At 33.6% G+C, this 20,290-nt stretch overlaps 1 protein-coding gene across 2 annotated transcripts; it reads left to right on the forward strand.

Annotated features, from left to right (window-relative positions):
• The first annotated feature begins 1,337 nt into the window (after positions 1 to 1,337).
• On the forward strand, positions 1,338 to 19,322 carry LOC129005732 (calmodulin-like). 2 transcript variants are annotated; one of them, XR_008491860.1, is made up of 5 exons: positions 1,338 to 1,432; positions 4,717 to 4,764; positions 5,875 to 6,049; positions 13,869 to 14,108; positions 14,855 to 15,146. XR_008491860.1 is itself a non-coding variant. In XM_054434713.1 (4 exons), exons 1-4 carry the CDS (start codon positions 1,403 to 1,405, stop codon positions 19,046 to 19,048), a joined length of 324 nt encoding a protein of 107 aa, XP_054290688.1. In that variant the 5' UTR covers positions 1,338 to 1,402; the 3' UTR covers positions 19,049 to 19,322. The 2 variants fall into 2 exon arrangements, 1 of the variants encoding a protein (XP_054290688.1); XM_054434713.1 differs by lacking the exons at positions 13,869 to 14,108; positions 14,855 to 15,146 and adding an exon at positions 18,978 to 19,322.
• The last annotated feature ends 968 nt before the right edge of the window (positions 19,323 to 20,290 follow it).

The following is a 20,290-nucleotide window of genomic DNA, read 5'->3' on the forward strand; positions in this document are numbered from 1 at the left end:
TTTGTATCAAGGATTAGTAAGTCGACGAACAATTTTTACTGACCGTGAGGTGATTCATTTATTCACGGTTTAGCTTGGAAACAGATTGTTTTGGTAGTAATGTAGGCTACGAATTAGGAAGTCTTAGGATTTATATAAAACAGTTGAGAACTTAGTGGTGTCGGTCCTTATTAGGCTATGTATCGACGGACGGGGCTGCGCGGATGCTGATGACTAATCAAATATATATTTATAAACCTTAAGAAACATACTAAAATTTTTGTTTGTAACATTTTGCGTATTTTATTTGGAAAAAATATATAGAGGGTAAAACAAAATTGTGAACTAATAAACATAAACATTATATAAAAAAATTTTTTAACGTTATATCTCTTTGGATTTACTTTTATATGAAAATCTTTAGTACAACAGTTGTAGATAAACTAATTATAAATAATACTAAACCAAATTTCACTACATGGCATGCGTAGAATTTGAATTATATCCAGTAAAGTTAACAACTGATATTTCCAGGTTTGGAGGGGGTTGGAGGGGGTGGGGGGGGGGGGAGATTCAGGAACTTTTTGCAAAATACACGTCTTAAGTGGTTCTATCACATATAACAAACTCAGCTTTCCACTATTTAGCGACGAAAAAAGGCAGTTGGTGCGTTTATTGGCTGGGCTAGATGCAATGACGCAGCGCAGAGGTGTTCAACTAGCGCGCACGCGCTCACTTTGCCGACGCTCAGCTCTTCACCCGGTCACCTAGATGACTAACCAATAATATATTTGTAAACCTTGAAAAACGTACTAAAACTTTTGTTTGGACCATATTTGCGTATTATTTATATTTAAAAGTATACATAGAGAAAAACAAGACTTTGCACTCTGAAACAAAGCTTTTAATGAAGTTTAAATTTTATATCTCCCTAAGTATTGGTTTTAGAAAAATGTTGTAAATACAAAGGTTGTAGTAAAACTAATCAGAAATAAAACAAAACAAATTGCAGATCGATAGCTTACATAACATTCGAATTACGATCAATTAAGTAAATCACTGCAATTTCTATGTTTGGAGGGGGGTGGGGGGGAAAGCTCAAGGAGTATAAGTGGGGACTTCTGGGAAAATACACCTCTCATGTGGTTCTATCACATATAAAAAATCCAGCTTTCCACCATTTAGTTGCGATAAAAAACATTTATTGACTGGGCTACTTGGAAAGACCATTATTTAAAACTGTATTTCATGAAGATGAAAATCGTCATTCGAAATGTTAAAACGAAACGAGTAAGAGAACTGTCAATCCATCAATGTTGAAATTAAACATAAAATTGATCTGTGTGAGTCAGCAAGAGTAATTGCTGCCAAATGTAACGGTACTGAAACGTTGCGTTTGGCCTTACAGTATTGCGAACTCACCATGAAAGTTATAGTCGCGGTTTTACTAATTGTAAGTACTAAACGATTAATTGTACTCTATATTCCAATGATTTCGATTAATTGTACTCTATATTCTGGTGATTTAGATTAATTATACTATATACTGTGACGATTTCGATTAATTGCACTTTATATTTCGATAGTTTCAGTTAATTGTACTCTATATTGCGATGATTTTGTATCCACACTAAGCACTAATCTCTTATATGCGTTTTCTGAATAATTGTTTATTAGTTTTTGAATCAGAGGTATCAGATAAAGAAATGTGCTTAGTGTCCACGTAAGCACATGGACGAACTTAAGTTATTTGATTAAGTATTTTTTTTACTTAAATTACCCGGGTCTTAGTAGGGAACATAAAAAAGTGCAATGATTTATCGAATCCTAGAGCTAACAAGTTATTACAGTAGGTGGCATAGGAAGACTTAGTTGCTAGACCACTTAATGTTTGTCATTTAAAAAGATTCTGGACGTCCCCAGAGTCCAGAAACGTTATCCGTTAAAATGTATATACAGGGTGTCCCACGAAGAGGTTTAAACGTTTGATTTTTGAATACTTGTAATTTATGAACCGAACATTTTAAAACTTAACACAACTTAAATTATGTTTGACAAATATTCTGGGAACATTTCAACTCCTTTTTAGGAACAGAATTGTAGTATATTAAAAAATTATAATTTAAAAACATTAAATGTGTTTAGGCAAAGAAATGGGCAAGAAATATAAAATCAAACGTTTAATCCTCTTCGTGGGACCCTGTAGGGTGAGTTTCAATTGTCCCTATCCAGCTTTTTTCTACAGTTTTTCAAATATCAATCCCAGACCACTTTCAAACATTGTTGGTCGGTAAGTACTTAATTTGACAAGGTGGTAATTTCTAGCCAGCTGCCATCTTGGATTTGCCATATTGGATACAAAATATTTATTTCAAATGTAAAGGTGGGGTTGTCACCCTTTATATTCTATTATATTCAACAGATTTATATATTCCTCAAGCCAGGCTAACAAAATTTATCAAAAGTTATAAATATTTGCAATTAAAACTATTTAATAAACTTCCAATATATTTTAGAAATCAGGAAAGCATTCATTTGTATAGGTCAAAATTATCAAGTCGTGCTTTTAGCGAATTTCCCATGTAGGGAATAAGCTATTACCTTAGTACTCATGGTAAGACCTGGACCCGGGACCGATTTACTTTTTCGTTTTGAGGTCCCTAGAGGCCAAAAACACCATCCGTTCAAATTCATATATATATAATATATTTTTATATATATTTATATATTGTATTTGATATTGTTCACGTTTAGGGCTACTGTAATTAATATTAATAAATAATACACCATAGTACCCTTTTTTAAATTATTTTTAATGATTGATGCATTTCGACACTAAGGTCATGGTCACAGTCTTTCACAATGTTATTAAATCTAATATATATATATATTTATATACATATATATATGTGCCCGTTAGCACGACAACTCGAGCAAAAATGATCCTATTTTGATGAAATTTGGTACAAACGTGTAAACCTACATTTATTCGAACGAGTTCGCGAACCAGCATGATCGGACTATGGGAACGGGGTTTTATGGGGAAAAATAGGTTTTTCCCATTTTTGACCCTAAAAACACAAAATTTCGCAATTTCTTTCCTAACCATTTTGTAGAGCATAAAAAACATATAATTTCGTATATTGAAGCGTTATTGTGCGCCTAATGGTTACGGAGAAAATCCCAAAAAATTGTAAATTTTAAATTCCTATGTTATTCTTAAGGAGAATATGTGGCTGTTGTAGTTTGCTTGTTTATGAACATATTTTGATCGAATTTGGAAAAAAACATTCATTTCTTACTAAACTATTAACATTTTACAAAAAAACACTTTTTTAACCTCACTGTTGCCGCAAACCTAAGTACTCGTTAAACTAATTCTATTTAAATAGGAAATAAATGTGATATTTTTATGGAGGCATTTTAGTGTAAATCCAATCAGGTTAATGGAAATTCGCTTAGTCTGCAGGTTTGCTGCGGCGGGGGTATTTATTCATTCGAGGAGTTTTTGCAGAACGTAGATTTTTCAACTCTTAAATGTGATTCCAAGCAGTCTTGATGATTCTTTGTTCTTGTTATGGTTTTCCTCCTGTTAATTTAAAAGTTTTGTATTATTACTGATGATTTATCCTTTTAAGATTCATTTAACTTTATTTTAACATTTTCTGTTGTAGCCCATTTAATATTTTATTTAACATATGTAACGAAACATGTAACAAATGTGACCTTGTCTATTGTAATTTTATATTACCAAATCACAATAAAGATTTATTATTATTATTATTTCAAGCTAGTTACCCTGGCCCAAATACTTGTACCCTGATTACAATGCTACAATCCATTTTTAAAATATTGATCCATTCCAAAGTTATCTTTTATCGGTCGACAATGACTAGTTGGGTATACTTATATTTATGTACTACTATTTTGAGATTATTGTCTCAGTTTGTAAATGCACAATGTCAAAATGGGCAAAAAAGTTATAAAAAGTCCTCGTAACTTTGGAATGGATCAATATTTTGAAATCGGATTGTAGCATTGTAATCAGGGTAAAAATATATTTTGAAATAATGGGTCACAACCCCACCTTTACATTTAAAATAACTATTTTGCAGCCAATGTGGCAAATCCAAGGTTTGAAAAACTGTAGACAAAATTTAGAGGGGGCAATTAAAACTCACACTGTATATATAAAGGATGATTTTCAGCCTGTCTGTCTCTATGTGATTTTACAAATGAATCCATAGATATTGAACCCTTTAAGCTATTAACTTCCTAATTCAAAAGAAGCGGTGACTGGTATGACACAAGTTTACACAAAAGAATGATTTTGAATGTGGATTTTGAATAAGCTCATTTAATTTGTATATCTTCAAAATATAAGAAACGAGTAATTCCGCTAAGTTACTATCAGTTTTTTTTTCGTCGAGTCTATTTTATTTTCACTGTAAGAACAAAAATTATTTTCTCTTAGTGAGTCAACTTATTGCTATATATTTTGAACTAATATTTTAATTTCAGTTAAAGTAAGTAAAGTAAAGTAAAATAAAATATTAAAAGAATGGTAAACTGTGGCTTCAAAACCCTTTGCCCGAGGTTATTTTAATGTTTTCTTAGTAATAAAAAAATACAATTTTTATGTTTTACTTGTTATGTGTGTTAAAACAGAAAAAAACCCTATGTGTTTTCGTTTGGTCTATAATATAAGTACTTTTAATCTATCTTATGGGATTTTAGGTTATACTGGACTTGAAAACGATTGATGCAGACCTGGAGGATGTTAAGGTATAAAAATCCTAAGCAAAAAATATATTAAATAATTACATATAATAAGTTTTTTTTACAAACCTGTAAACCATCACATTCATGCACTCACATTATTTACATAAGATAAAGAAAAAGTAATTGACTTCCCAACCACGAGAGCTTTTAATCTGTCGTATGATTTGTCCTCATGATAATTTTAGCTATTGTTTGTTTGGGATATTGATAGCTTGGTTTAAACACACTGGTAGATTTGGATCGGCTGAAGCCAATTTTAATGTTAGTTCCGTGCAATGTCTGTAGGGTCGTGTTTTTTATTACATTTTTTTCTTGGTAATTTAGTTACTTCAAAAGTATTTTAGTAAGAAAAATATGTAATTAATAAAATAGCCCCTCCTTTAATTTTTATAACCAAACAGTAAATCACAAATCTTAAACTTAACCCCAAGATAATAGATTTATAAGAAAATAGGTTTACCATATTTATAAGTTACTGTATTTTAATAAATTAGGATTTTCAGATCACATTTTTGAGCTGAGACGGCCTGACGTGTTTGGTTAACTTAAAATTTAGATTCAAAATAAATAATTTGAATGTAACTTGTAATTTGAATGTACAAATGCAAAAATTACTCAAACTAAAATGGTAAGTCCAGAACAATAAGTCAAACGATTAAAACCATCCAGTTCTCCAAGGAAAGTGGTAAGATATCACTCATTGACTATTTGTTCCATAAATTGAGACTGGTAAGCAACCAAAATTCAGATCATCTGCCTGCTTCCATCTATCCCCAATATTTATAAGTACCTACCAGAACGTAAAAGTATGAAGCCTAAGTTTTGTTCAACGTTTCACAGTATCGTCAACAGTTATCATTAAATTGACCCGGATATATAAGTATGCTATTTTTACCTCAGAAGATCTTATGAAATATAACAATCCATAGCAGATTTCCTCTTATCAAGCTAAACCTATCAAATCGGATAGTCGTGGTTAGAAGGTAAGGTAGACAATTATGTAAGTTAGCCTCCAAAAGTAACACTCTAAAATAGTTCTAAATAGAAAAATAAAATTGAAATAATTAATAAGATTTTACAAAGTATCCGCCAATGTAAAAATATTTCTTTTAGCCCCATGAAGTGAGTAAAGAGGAAGAAGAAAAAGCATTGGAGGCAATGGCAATTGTAGACAAGGATGGTGATGGGAAAATCTCAGTCGCTGAGCTACAATTGTTAATGAAAAAAATAGGAAAAGATGTCAGCCACGATAAAGCTGCAGAAATGCTTAAGAAGGCTGATATTGACGGTAAGATCACAGTGATTGTGGGAAGGAATGCGGCAACGTTATTTTTACACACATAATGTTTTTAACTTGCATCTTTATTTATGTAAAAACCACAATAGATAGAAATATGCAGTTTGCGGGAATCATCTATTGACGTAGGGGGCCCAATTGTTTTGAATTCAACGTTACATTCACATTCCCCCCTTCCCCCCCTGCCCACAACTTTTTTTTTTAATAGCAAGGTAGCCCTTGTGACATATCAAATGAAAGAGCATGAAAAAATAAAATGTTTGGTGAAAAAATTGAAAAAATCGACTCATAAATTTGTGAGATATTTCACCCCCTTTCTCACCCTACCCTTAACTTAAAATTTTGAAATTGCGAGATATCCCTTGTGACATATCAAATAAAAGAGCACGAAAAAAGAAAATGTTTAGTGAAAAACATTTTAAAATTGGCTCATAAATTTGTGAGATATCCCCCCCCCTCCCCGGAACTTATTTTTTTTTATAGCAAGGTACCCCTTGTGACATATCAAATAAAAGAGCATGAAAAAAGAAAATGTTTGGTGAAAGATGTTTGTATTTAGCTTATAAATTTGTGAGATATTTCACCCCCTTTCTCTCCCTTCCCTTAACTTAAAATTTTGGAATTGCGAGATATCCCTTGTGACATATCAATTGAAAGGGCATGTAAAAAGAAAATGTTTGGTGAAAAAATCTTTGTAATCGGCTTATAAATTTTTTTATATTTCAAAAAAATGTCAATCCCTCGTGATATTTCAAATGAAAGGGTATGAAAAAAATCATTTCTGGTGAAATTATTTTTGAAATTAGATGATATATTTGGGAAATATTGCAATCCCTATCTCCCCCACCTTATTATTTTAAAATTTATCATAATTTTCATACCTCATTACGTGTTAAAGGAAGTTTTCAAAATGTCCACCATTTTTCGCCATACAATGGTAAAGCCCGTTTTCAAACTCAGCTCTCACTTTTTGGAATGTGTCTCTTCTTAGAGCCCTTCATTCAATTTCTATTCGATTTCTGAGATCCACTAAATCAACGGGTGGGTTTTTGTAGACTACAATTTTTAAATGCCCCCACAAAAAAAAAAAAACTCAATGGCGTAAGATCTGGCGATCTTGCGGTGCGTCCAATCCATCGGCCAGCAAAATGTAGATTTAACTAGTCCCTTACGTTCTTTCGATAGTGGCTCCATCTTGTTGAAAGACGAAATTCTCATCATGGTGTTTTCAATTATGTCCGTGATGAGAGGCTCGTTAGACTCTTGCAGCAAGTTTAGATGTTTGTCTCCATTCAAATTACCTTCAAAGAACAATGGACCGACAATAGTGTCTCCAAAAATCCCTGCCCAAACATTTAACTGTAGTGTATGGGAATTTCCTTCAGTAAATGCATGAGGATTAGTGTCACTCCAGTAGCGACAACTATGTTTGTTAACAAAACCGTTAAGGAAAAAAGTGCACTCACCTGAAAAGCAGATGTTCTTCACTGATATTTCGTTATTTGTTATCATTTGACTCATTTGTTCGAAAAATTGCAGCCTCCTATCCGAATCGTCTTCGTACAACTCCTGTAAAATCTGAACTTTTTTTGTAGGGATGATTTTTTTGCATTTTGGTTACTTTACGTACAGAGCTAATTGATAAACCAGTTTCGGCAGCAACTTTACGAAGAGAGCTTGACGGATCTGCTGTAAAGTGAAGCAAAACCTCAATTTCAGATACACCATCAAGAACTCGTACTCCACTCCTCTTAATGTTACCTACTGATCCAGTTTCACGAAATTTACAAACTAATTGTTGTACATATTGATGGGAAAAATTTCAATTTGGATACCACTCATTAAACACTCTTGCTGTAGATATTGCACTCTGGTTCTGAGAACCGAAAATAAAAATTATTTCCTGCAACGTTTACACTATTCTGCAACTAGACAACTTCACAACCAATAAATAAAATATTAATTACATTCAGTTTAATTAAAAATCGTACAACAATAAGTGAACAGTTACTTAAAGAACACAAGAATGCTAACTAATCCCACTCGTATTGGCTTTTAAAAGAGCAAGTAAACTAAGGTTGCTTGGAAATTCCAAAAATCCTCAACCAGTGAAAGTGTTGATCCTTACCACACATTGTCATAGTTATTTTTATCTGTTTTTTCACTTTCAAAATTAACAATTACATTGTTATTAATGCTACATTTTTCTTCAACAGTTTTTAATGTTTTAACTTAAAAGTAAATTACAGTATCATTAATAATGGCAATTACGTAATATCTAACAACACAATATGGCTTAAGCTGTAAGTATTAATAACACATCCTGAAATATCTTACAAATTTAGAAACCGATTTCAAAAATTGTTTAGTAAAAAATGTTCTATTTTCGTGATCTTTCATTTGATATGTCACAAGGGATATCTCGCAATTCCAAAATTTTAAGTTAAGGGAAAGGAGAGAAAGGGGGTGAAATATCTCACAAATTTATAAGCTGAATAAAAATATTATTTCACCAAACATTTTCTTTTTTGGTGCTCTTTTATTTGATATGTCACAAGGGGTACCTTGATAAAAAAAAATTTAGTTCCGGGGAGGGGAGGATATCTTACAAATTTATGGGCCAATTTTAAAAATTATCTTTTTTCGTGCTCATTCATTTGATATGTTACAAGGGATATCTCGCAATTTCAAAATTTAAGTTAAGGGTAGGGAGAGAAATCTGGTGAAATATCTCACAAATTTATGAGCCGATTTTCAATTTTTTTCACCAAAAATTTTATTTTTTCATGCTCTTTAATTTGATACGTCACCTTGCTATCAATTAAGTTGTGGGCAGGGGGAAAGGGGGTTATTGTGAATGTAACGTTGAATTCAAAACAATTGTGCCCCCTACGTCAATAGATGATTCCCACAAACTGCATACTGTATTTCTATCTATTGCGGTAATAAAGATGCAAGTTAAAAAAAAAAAACACTCTGTATATATATATATATATATATATATATATATATATAGGGTGTTTCAGAATTCGTGTCGGATATTATAGGATACCATTCCTGGGTAAGAAACATATCCAAATATCATATTTAAATTTTACAGAGTCCTTAGTTACTCACACGTTTTTCATTTAATTAGTTACTCACTCGTTTTTCATTTATTAATTGCTTTCTAAAAAATGGTAAAATATATGAAATTGAAACTTTGCACAGACATTTATGACAACTAGACAAAGCCACAAAAAGATTACGACAATTTTAAAATTCATAAAACAAAATGGCGGCCATTTAAAGTTTTGTTTCTTAAATAACTCAAAAATCGTTGATTTTACAAAGCTTTTACACGGATAACTTTTTTAAGGCAATTCAATTACAAATCGATTGACGCCAATTTTTTTTAGATTAGACGAATATTACTGGGATATTGCAGCTTTAGTGATACGTGACCGCCGGAGGTTAGTTGTAGTGCATGCCGAGGCATGCGGCTAAAGTCTGCCACAACAATGCCCATAAGACATCCTAATGATGGATAATTGATAAAAAATACACTTTTGGGGTTGTGTAATATTTTATTATTGTTTAAAATAATCTAAAATCACTTAAAAATAACCTGCAAAGCGGACGGAGACTGTTGCATTGTTGTGGCAGACTTTAGCCATTGTTATGTGCAAAAACAGACGACGCTTCCAAGGAGAAACAAGAAAACGAAATCAACCTGCTATAAATGTGATTGGACAATATACAAAAGAAAATTGATTGCAAAGGACATCATAACGACCCTTCGATAATTGCATCGAATAGTTCGAATTGTAATGACATTGACAATTACCAACAAGAACTGCGGGATATACGTTCCTCACAAAATGGCGGATAGCGTTTTGGAACTTCAGAGACTGACGAAGTTCCTAGAGTAAAGCGTGGTGAACATTAATTAAATAAATAAAGATCCTAACGAAGGCCTTGCAGGTCTGGAGCCATCTGACAATTGTTGAAAGGAAGTGAAGCGCAATATACGTGGACGAGGCGCCAGAAGCGGCGTTGGAAGAAGACAGGACTTGCCAAAAAACTGATACTGACTGGGCCTAATGCAGCTCAAAATTTCCAAAGTGAAGTTAAGGTAGATAAAATATCGTATAAATTGGCTTTAGAGGAGGGAAGACAAGCTACCAAAAACGTTGCCGGGCATACACCAAGCCTATAGTTGGAACAAGTGAAACCAAGAACGTACAGTATGCCTCTCCAGTGGTGAAAGGAGAGCATGGCTACATCTAGGTAGGCACGCCAAAAAAGGAGGAACATCGGAGATAGAAATAAGTTAATTCATTAATAGATCTTTCCTCGAAATAGACTGTGTCGTAGAAAAAATTGAAAGTAAGGGTTTAAATTGTAGTTTTAAAACTAGGACTACTCTTTGAACAGTTTTTTATCTCATCCTTATCTACTCCTCAACCATCTTGGCCTAGGCCTAACCTCAATCTAGCTTTTGTCAATGTCCAGTGCTTGCGTAATACAGTCAGACTTATATATTCGTTGAGGATAAATCACTTGATGTACTAGAAAAAGCTAACACTGGCTGGAATCAAATAAAGTATAATTTTACTGGGGAAATCAGAAGATGAATTATGCCACCGGTTATTGTAGAAAGAACCATATCCATGGTGGTGTGATGCTGTATATTAAAATGTATATTAAACCACTTTACCTTCCTCAATTTTGTTTTAAGATGCATATAGAAGTATGTGGTGTGGAATTGCTGGATCAGAATTAGGTTATTGAATCCTCCTATAGGCCACCGAGTGGGGTCATAGATATTTTTCTTGACAGCCTAGATTTTTTCTCAGCTCCATAAATAGACAAAATGGACATTGTGCTGGGTGGAGATTTTAATATTGCCTTCAACATGCCCTCAGCACTACCCGAGAACCTGGAAACCGCACTATGTGGACATGGTTTGTTCATCACAAATCGTGCGCCCACGACGTGGGATAGATGTATAGACCCGATTGCCTCAAACTTGATACATGGGACTACAGTGCGGGGGTACCTTGATGGTCAATTACCGACCATCTGCCAGTGCTGATTAGTGTAAAGAAAACAACATAGGTGATTAAATCATCCTCTATTCCATGGCATGACAACTATGTATTTCATAAGAGAATTGTGAGTGACCAACTGCTACCTCAGTTTAAGGAAGCCTTGGGTAAAATAGACTTGGCCCTGGTCCTAGATAACCCAGACCCAGCATCCTCCTTTTAAGCTTTCCACGGTAAACTACTGGAAAAGTTTTAAGTTTCCATTTTCCGCTCTTAAATAAATCCAAGTCTGTCATGGCCAAAGCATCGAAGTAACGCATGCATTGCCAAGGACTAGTATACACCCGAGTTGGGCAGGGACAGAGCTTACATACAACTGATATTTGATAGATATAAGGCTGAGCAATATCCTGATGCAAAGGACAACGTTTACTCTTTGTATCTGAAAACGAAGCGTGATTAAAAATACCGGGTAAATAAGGAAAAAAGGGCAACTGTAGTACCAGTACGCATTCAGAGATTTTTGAAACAATGTAAGGCAGCATGGTCAGTAATAAATGACTCGAGTAAGAAAATAAAGTAGTCAACACACTTTCTAGTTCAGATGACTATAACCAGTTTTTTGCCGACTCAGTAAAAGACATAACTGAAAAACTGAGCAGACAAGCCGTTGGAAACTGGAGTGGAGAAATCGGAGTCCAGGTGCAGCCACTGACCTCCTTAGAGGAATGGAATCTTACTACCAAGGAGGGAAGGAGTATGTAATTAAAATAGTTAAATCTTTCTCCGTATCAAGAAGTCCATGTATCTACGGAATTTCACCTTGGATCCTCTCCTCAAGTCTGTAATTAATGGATTATCTCTGCCTCTGTCTGAGGTGATAAAAAGGTGTCTAAGGGTGGGACTTTTCCCAGACTGAGTTAAAATCTCAAAGACTATACCTATTTTTAAAAATCTTACCTCAAGTTATAAAGCAATTTCAATAATCCCGACTGTGGGGAAGATAATAGAGAACATAGTACAAAGAGAGATAGTCGACCATTTTGAAGTAAATCAAAATTTACAGCCTATTTTACAGCCTCCCAAAACGGGTTTCGGAAGTCAAGATCAACAACAACAGCCCTAGTCTCCTTGATCAGTGAGGTACTGGACTCCTTTGAAAATAAAGTCAATGGCTCTGGTCCTCTGCAACTTGTCGAAAGCCTTCGACATTGTCTCCCATGACATACTGCTGGAGAAGCTGGGCTTGGAGTTGGCAGAGTGGCCCTTCAGACCTTCAAATCCTTACTAGAGGGTAGAAGTCAGATTGTTGCTGTGTAGGGCGCACTGTCCTCCCCAGTAGAAGAGTTTCGTAGGGCTTAGTAGTTGGCCCAACTCTCTTCCTGGTACTTATGAACGACATAGGCTGGGAGAGAGATGCACTACTATTTGCGGATGGTACAACCCTATTGGGCAGGGGGCAAGATCCTACTACGACGGTCGCCTGTTCAGAACATCGTTTCCAAGAGCCTGATGACTTCGGCTGAGGCTTCGTCATGGACCCCAAAGTTCAGTAGGGCCTTCATAGTAATTCTGTCTGTGTGAGATTAAGCAGAGCAATCTTCCTCTTGAAAAAGCTGAAACGTCAGGTAACTACACAGTACCTGCTGACAGTCTTTTTCGTTTTTTCACAGTCGTTTGGCCAACGGCATTCAACTGTGGGGACATGCCGCTGACAGCAGTCGTGTGCTTCGCTTGCAAAAACAGGCACTACGAGTAGTTACAAATAGCAGGAGGCGGAAGCTATGCAGACCCCTTTTTAGATTGTTAAACATCCTTACAGTCTATAATCAGTACATTCTTGCCTGTGTTGTTCACATCAAAGCCAACCTGAGCAATTCTGAACTCCGAGGCCAGCGCAACTCTCACAACGTTAGAGGAGTACAGAATCTGAATACACAGCGATACAGACTGTCCCTGACAATAGATAGCTTCCCAGCAGTTGCTGTACCATTAGAGTTTAATGCGCTACCACTCTACCTGGGAGAGCTTGAGACTAAACTATTTAAGGAAAAGATCAAGGAGATCCTCCTGCAAACCCCGTACTACTCCGTTGACGAGCATTTTGAGAAGGCACCAACTCTTGACCACCCACCACCACCTAACTAAAGCTTAAGTTGTGAATGGTTTTTTTAGAAAGTTTTATTTTTAAATGACTATGTCTATCCTGCACTGGCTGGTTAAACACGAAGAGGAGGTGATCAGGTAGTCAGGAATTAATTAATTGAATACATTATAGCAGTCTAGTATGTCCAAACTGGAACTATCAACTTTAACGAGTACTTCTAAAATATTTTATTGAGCAGAATGGATTAAATTGAAATACATGTTTAGTAAAAACATAAAGTTATAAAATATTATGGCTTTATATTCTATGTTGTTTATAATAAAAACGAGGCTTAAAATATTAAAATGTATTTATCTCCTCAGTATATGAGGCCAAAGATAAAAAAAGGCCCTCTGCGATTAAAAACATGCCTAATTCTCCAAATTCAAATTATTCTTAAAAAAACTTTGTTTTGGAGAGGGCATTTTACTCATTAGAAGAATATCTGGAGGATATGTACATTAAAAAGATATTATGTACCGGTATCCCTTAATAACCATAGCATATTTATTGCTTTATTTCTTTTGTATTTTATTATATAGATTTATCAGTGTAGTTTTAGACCTAATGAGAAATCACCTGTCAAGAGAATTTATGTACTGTGATGATGTATATATAAATAATTTTGAAACAGGGAACGGTAGCGTCAACGTATCGGAGTTAATGCAGTACCTTAAATGATCTGTTTGGGAAGAATTCAAAAAAGCAGTTGATGAATTATTTCCATTTCTTGATAAAAATAATGATGGAGCTATTGATCGTGATGAGATCAAAACCTTTTATAGAAAAATGAAACAAGATTTAAGCGATGAAGAAGTCAATGATATGTACAAAAAGGCAGTCAAGGACAAGAACGGACAGATAACCAAAAACGGTAAGAAACTTCAATAGTTTGCAGTTGATTAGATTTTATAAGGGACATTTTTTAGCTTCTAAGTTCAATTTAGGAAGTCTTAGACCCTGTACACATGGGAGCGTTGCAACGCGCGTTAGGGCCATATCATACGAGCGCTATTGCCGTCGCGCCGATGCCGTCGCGTTAAAGTCGCTCCAACCCGGCAATGGGGTTTTTTTACGTGTCGCGCGTTGCAACGCGCGTCCTAGAAACACAGCAATCTTAGGTAAAGTGTAACCACTCCATTTTTTCGCATACATAGTCTCTTTGAAGATATAATTTGAGTAGTACATTAGTAGTTGACTCATTGTAGTGTTCCTTCCGTTAACATTTCAGAGGGCCGAGTAGGTGTTGTCGACATTTACGACCTTAGGACCATAAACGCATAATCCGTAATTGCAACAACGATTTTGGTTGGTCCCTTTAGCAGGTAGCTCTATTGCGGGTCAAGGTGGCTTAAACTTAATTGAAGAATCGTAATGATGTTTAATAAAAGCTGGTCTATCACCATCAACTGTGTACAATTTCGGTCTACAATTTACTTGTCTGTCCGATAGCTAAACCAGTAAACTAGCCAGTATAAACTGGCTGGAATTAATTCTGTTTTATTACTGTTAATGGTGAACGAGAGTCCCTAGACTAATCCAGTGTTGGTAAAGGGGTAGTTATGAAAGTGTTGGTAAATATTTCCCAAGCAACATTTTACATTATTATTTGTGTTCCAGAATTCTATTGGATCCATTTAAGACACTTCAAGCCACAGCCTCCACAGCCCCCTTCCAAATCTGTTGTAAGCAAATTTTTCAGATGGACAAAAGGCAATTTCTCTTCATTGGCAAAAAAGCTCACGAGCTAGAAATCTTGCACGACAAGCTTCAAAACTAGACATTGTTCATTTTTTAAACTATTTATAAGATTTTAAAAAGTGTATTTTAGTTCGGAATTTCAATTATGATTTTCCTGGTGGTTTTCAAACTTGTTCTGTCAAGAAAGGCTAGAAAAATAAAAGTGTGATACTGTAAAACAAATTTGAGTAAGAAACCTTTTAAAACCAAAAACCCAAAGACTTTTGTAAAATCTTAGATTTATTTAGAATTTAAATACTTAGTACGGTAACCCAAAGTTGCACATGAAATCTGATATAAAAAAATAGGCAGTTTATTTCCCAGCTTTAAATTAATTTGTCCAATGGTTAATCAAACAAAATTATTAAAAACTGCCAAAGCAGTTAGTTTAAAATATAGTAGGGTTACCAAAAATAATGTAAAAGATATTTACTTTCAAAGTAGATTTTTAACTAGATCGATCTTACACTTAACCTGTACAAAGGAATTGGCATAAAACAATGTGTTTGATATTGCATTAAGTATTGAAAATCTTTTGCAATGTTGATAGTAAATGTGGAGTGTTTGTGAGTATTAATGAAATATTAGGAGAGAAAAAAATAGTAAACCATGTTTACAAGAAGACCAGAAAGGAAAGGAATGTTTATTTACATAATACAATGGATTATCTTTAAATTATCAGCTGTTTTAGTAATTTAAAAATTCTAAACGGGCTAAAGAAAAATTTTAGATAAAAGAACTGAACAGTAAATGCATTTCAAAATCTCTCTCGCAGATTAAATCCATACAAACTAAGTTCGATACCATGCTGACAAATGTACCCAAATCAACCTCCAGAGTGGTGTAAAACAAAAAAACTTTACCCTCTCGCGGGCTTTTCTTTAAAGTTTTACAGATGTAGGTGCGCCATTTCCCTTATTTATTGGTTCTATGTTTCATCTGGCTCCAGGCAACTCAATGGGGTCCTAAAATGTTCCAAACATGATAATATTAAAAATATTTGAATTGTAACTTACAGCACCAATCTTGTATTACAGTACTGGCTAACAGCATTTTTTGCACAAAGTTGGCATTATGATATAACATTTTGTAATATTAAATGTGTATGGTGTACATAACAGATTTTCATACATATTTAATGACAGGTATTTTTTAACTATGTTGAAGTTTTTGTGTATATATTGATTACTAAACAAAGTACGGTATATGATGTCATATTGTTATGACTGTATTTTAATAACGGGTGGTCCATAAATACCGGACGTTTATACAAATGAATTAGAGGTTAGGAAAATAACATTATTCCTTTATTAATACAGCTATATTACACACACTATTGTATGTCGATTTCATTTATGAAAAATAGTCGTTACAAGTATAAATAGTACAAAACAATTGCTATTATCAAATTATTCAGGTATAAACAACTTAAATTTGGTAAAAACATGTATACATGTTACGTATAAATGTTTCATGTCTGCTACGGAACTTGGGCTATTTACATTTTACTCTTGTAATATCAATACAAAAAAGTCCAACTTTTATCCAAAACTATACTGGCATAACCTTTTTACATTTTAAGATAGAAAACACGAATTACATGACTATCAAGGATAACATTTTTAAAAAGCCATTCAATTTTCAGTTTGGAGTATTTGAGCTTCATCACTTGATAGGTTTGTCAAACATTTCATATTTTTTACGTTTCTAGTACACATCTAATCATAATCTAATCTATCCATTGAGTTTCAAACATTTTTAGTACTTATAGTCAGCTGATCATGAATGTTTGTTAAGCGAAGAAAGGAAAACACCAATAAAATACAACCTAAATCACTCGTCTTCAGCAGCGATAGCAGTATTCATAACTGAACAACATGAATATGAATTACTTCTATTGTTGAACGTTCCATCATTGAATTGGGAATGTAATTTGTTCTATAAAGTGTACAATAACTGTCAAAATATGTTTTGTGATTTAAAAATATTTCTTAATTTAATTCTAAAGTTTAACAAAGACAGATTAGATCAGTTCTAGATTGTATGTGTCAAGTATGAACAAGTGTTGTGTGTGTTTTAAAACATTTTCTACTCAATTAGACATTTTGTACTGAGTAGTCTTACTGACAGTATTCTACAAAAACATAAACACAGTTTTCGATACTTTATCTGTTTATTATTAGGTATAAGGGGTTTACACACCTTTTCTATCCGTTACTGTGGTTTTGATACGATGGATTTTAAAGACACATCTCACAAGATTGTCAATTGTCATGGACCACCTTTAAGATTGGTTTTACAGTTTCAGGTATTTATGGACATTTTGAAATAAAAAATATATTTCCAAAGAACTCCGTGTTCGTATTGTGAATGAACAGCATCTGGTGTGAGGAGTCGTGTTGAGGACGTGTCGTTACGTCACGTACAACCACTCCTCTGCCTATTACGACTCTGCGAAGAGAAGATTACAAAATATCAATCGTGTTTGAGATTCTCTGCCTACTAAGCAGTTACTCAAACTGAGCTTTCTATTGCAGAGACAACGGACGTGTCATGAACTGTGTTTGATTTAAGGTTGGGCAGATTTCTCTGGTTGAGCAAAAAATGTTTTTATTGTAGGAATATTTATAATTTTGCATTGCTCGTAGTCTAGAGGTAGTGCAATAAATTGCAAACCTTGCAAATTGTTTTAATCCTCTTAAACGTTAAACCAAATCGTGTAAAGTTATTTCCAACTTAAAACTGAAAGGTTAGTTTGTGTTTTAAAGATCACCTGATCCTGAGTAAGTGGTTTTTGATGGTTCGAAACCAGAGCCAGCTGTTCCAGATGATTAGGCTTTAAATAAATTATCTTTGCTAATGAAACAGCTGATCTTAGTCAGTAACAAAGCTACACAGATCATCCGTTCTATACTCATTGTTCACTCATATCTGGGTTAAATTGCGCACCTAGGTGGCGTCTTTATATCAATGATTGATAATTTATAATTGAATACATATTTAAAAAAAGTTTAGGCAAAAAGCTTGCTACTTCAAACATTAATCACTAATTCTTTTTTATTTTGAATGACTTCTTGGTTTTTACTAATCCTGTTAGTGTTAGCCCCTTGAACACTAATCGTCATTTTAACATCTATTGTGTGTAAAGTGGGCGTTAAGTACAGTATGAATGAAAGTGGTACGGTTGCAATCGATTTGACAAAATAAAAATTTATTTCCTAATTTTCATAAAATAAGATAAGTATATTGAGTAGGGCTGGAAAAGGTAACGTGGTAGAGTGCTTCGTGTAGTACTGTACAACATTGCTTTACTTGTTGAAACCACATATTACAATCTCTTCTAATACATTAGCGCTGCTTCCGGATTTTCATTAAACACCGTTGAAACTATAAACTAAATTATTGCTCTAACTTCTAAAACCTCTTTTACTAGTTTAATAATGAAGGTTCGCTGAAGTTGTGGTAAATATATAGCTAAATATTCTACAGCAACCAACTATTTTAAGAAGGAATAGGTGGAGCTATATGTCTATATGGTTAGATTAGTTATTACATGATTTTTTCGTAAACACTAAGCTAATATAAAAATAATTATAAGTATTAAGAGGGGAATTATATTTGTACTAAATGGAAATACGATTACTTTCAGCTATGTAACAAGAAAACTAATAAAAAAATAATAGGAATGAAAGATTAAATAAATATCATAATATATTTGTAAAATACTACTATTGTTATAATGTGTTTTTATGACTTCCAAGTATTATCCAGGAAATGGTAGTAATTTCAAAACAGAAAACTCCAAATAAAAGAAGGAAATTAGTTTTTTATGTTGTTTTACGATGTTGTAGTTGAATAATATGGTAATATCAGCAAAACATTGATGACAAATAAGAAAATATATCAATTTCTGTCGAGTACAAATGAAACAACAGTCTTAATTACTTATACTTACTTTTCTAATCTTTGTTACAAAAAAAGCTAAAGCTATAAATATTTTCAGGTGGAAGGGAAACGGATCCAATTATGACAGAAATTTGTTTACGTCATTCCAAGCTTCTTGCCTTCAACTAAGCCTAATGTTCTGTTGGCTAACGAAACATTTGACGGAATGATAAAAGTCCTACAGTTACGACATTTTCTAAAGCGTCCAATCAGTATGATATTTTTTTCAAATGGTTTGTGGTCTTACAAAAAAAGAATGTTTTGGAAGTAAATCAATAGCAAATCCACCAATGACATAGGTCATCATCTGAACACGAAAATTAGCGAATTAGTGTTCCAAAAAAGATACTTTGAATGAATGGTACTTTGCAGAAAAAACACTCTGTTGTTTAAAAACTAATAAATCCGCATTTTATATTTAATAAGTTTTATTTCAATCGAAAGTTTATTACACAATTTTTTAATAAGAGAAATCTTGAAGCAAGAGAACTTAGAAGACCTTACTTACTTTCCCAGCAGTAGAGGTAACTTAGACAACGTTTTATTAATTTTTTAGTTGAACAATTTCCGAAGATACAAAACCATATTTTCCCTAAACAGCTGTTTTAACACTTAAGAAATCAAAAACTAAAATGTTAGCTGGTTAAAACATTGTATACGCAATGGAGTTTTCACGTGGTGTAATTTACAGAGTGTTTTAATGGTTTTAAGTGTGTGCTACATTGACTACAATGTTGGCTGGGACGAGGCTAATTAGATAAAAGCTTGAGTCTGTAGGTGAGGTGGAGGAAATGTCAATATGTATCATAGTATTCTACTTTTTTCAAACTAGGACATCCCGACAAAAAAAAAACTATTATGCATAAACACACCTCCGACAAACATTACATCATAGTCTATTAAATAACAAGATATTGTCAAAGAGAAATATTAAACAACAGAATCATTAGGGTTTGTATTTTTGTATGATTAGAAAATTTGGGTAAAATAATAAACTACTAGGGGATTTGAAAATGGAAGACTTAAAACAAGAGGACACTTGGTTTAAAATCTAATGCAACATGCTTAAATTCTGGATGAGTTGATGTTAAACTAAAAGCCTGACTGTTACGGGTGTGTGAAGGTAAAATCTCCTCTGTTCCTTATACCATTGTACCCGTCTATGACAGTAATAATTTGCAAGGATATGTGTCGAAGCTTTAATCACTGTTTGATCAAAAGCATAGTTACAGTGTAATTAGCAGCAATTACTTACCCTTGAAACATATATATCCTTACAATGCAATCCACTGCTTTTGAGAATGCTGGAATGCATTTACATTGCTGCAGTTTAAGTTAAAAATTAAATAAATAAATTGCCAAATAATTGTT

This window comes from Macrosteles quadrilineatus, unplaced genomic scaffold (assembly GCF_028750875.1).
Source record: "Macrosteles quadrilineatus isolate MER2022 unplaced genomic scaffold, UCM_ALF_1.0 Scaffold_32__1_contigs__length_1466915, whole genome shotgun sequence".
In the NCBI taxonomy this organism is placed as follows: domain Eukaryota; kingdom Metazoa; phylum Arthropoda; class Insecta; order Hemiptera; family Cicadellidae; genus Macrosteles; species Macrosteles quadrilineatus.

What these genes read in the sequence shown, in the direction of transcription:
- LOC129005732 (XM_054434713.1), top strand. Translation starts at nt 1,403, where the DNA reads ATGAAAGTTATAGTCGCGGTTTTACTAATT. An exon ending in CAGACCTGGAGGATGTTAAG is followed by an intron (nt 4,765 to 5,874) that starts GTATAAAAATCC and finishes TATTTCTTTTAG; the next exon opens with CCCCATGAAGTGAGTAAAGA. An exon ending in TAAGAAGGCTGATATTGACG is followed by an intron (nt 6,050 to 18,977) that starts GTAAGATCACAG and finishes AAATATTTTCAG; the next exon opens with GTGGAAGGGAAACGGATCCA.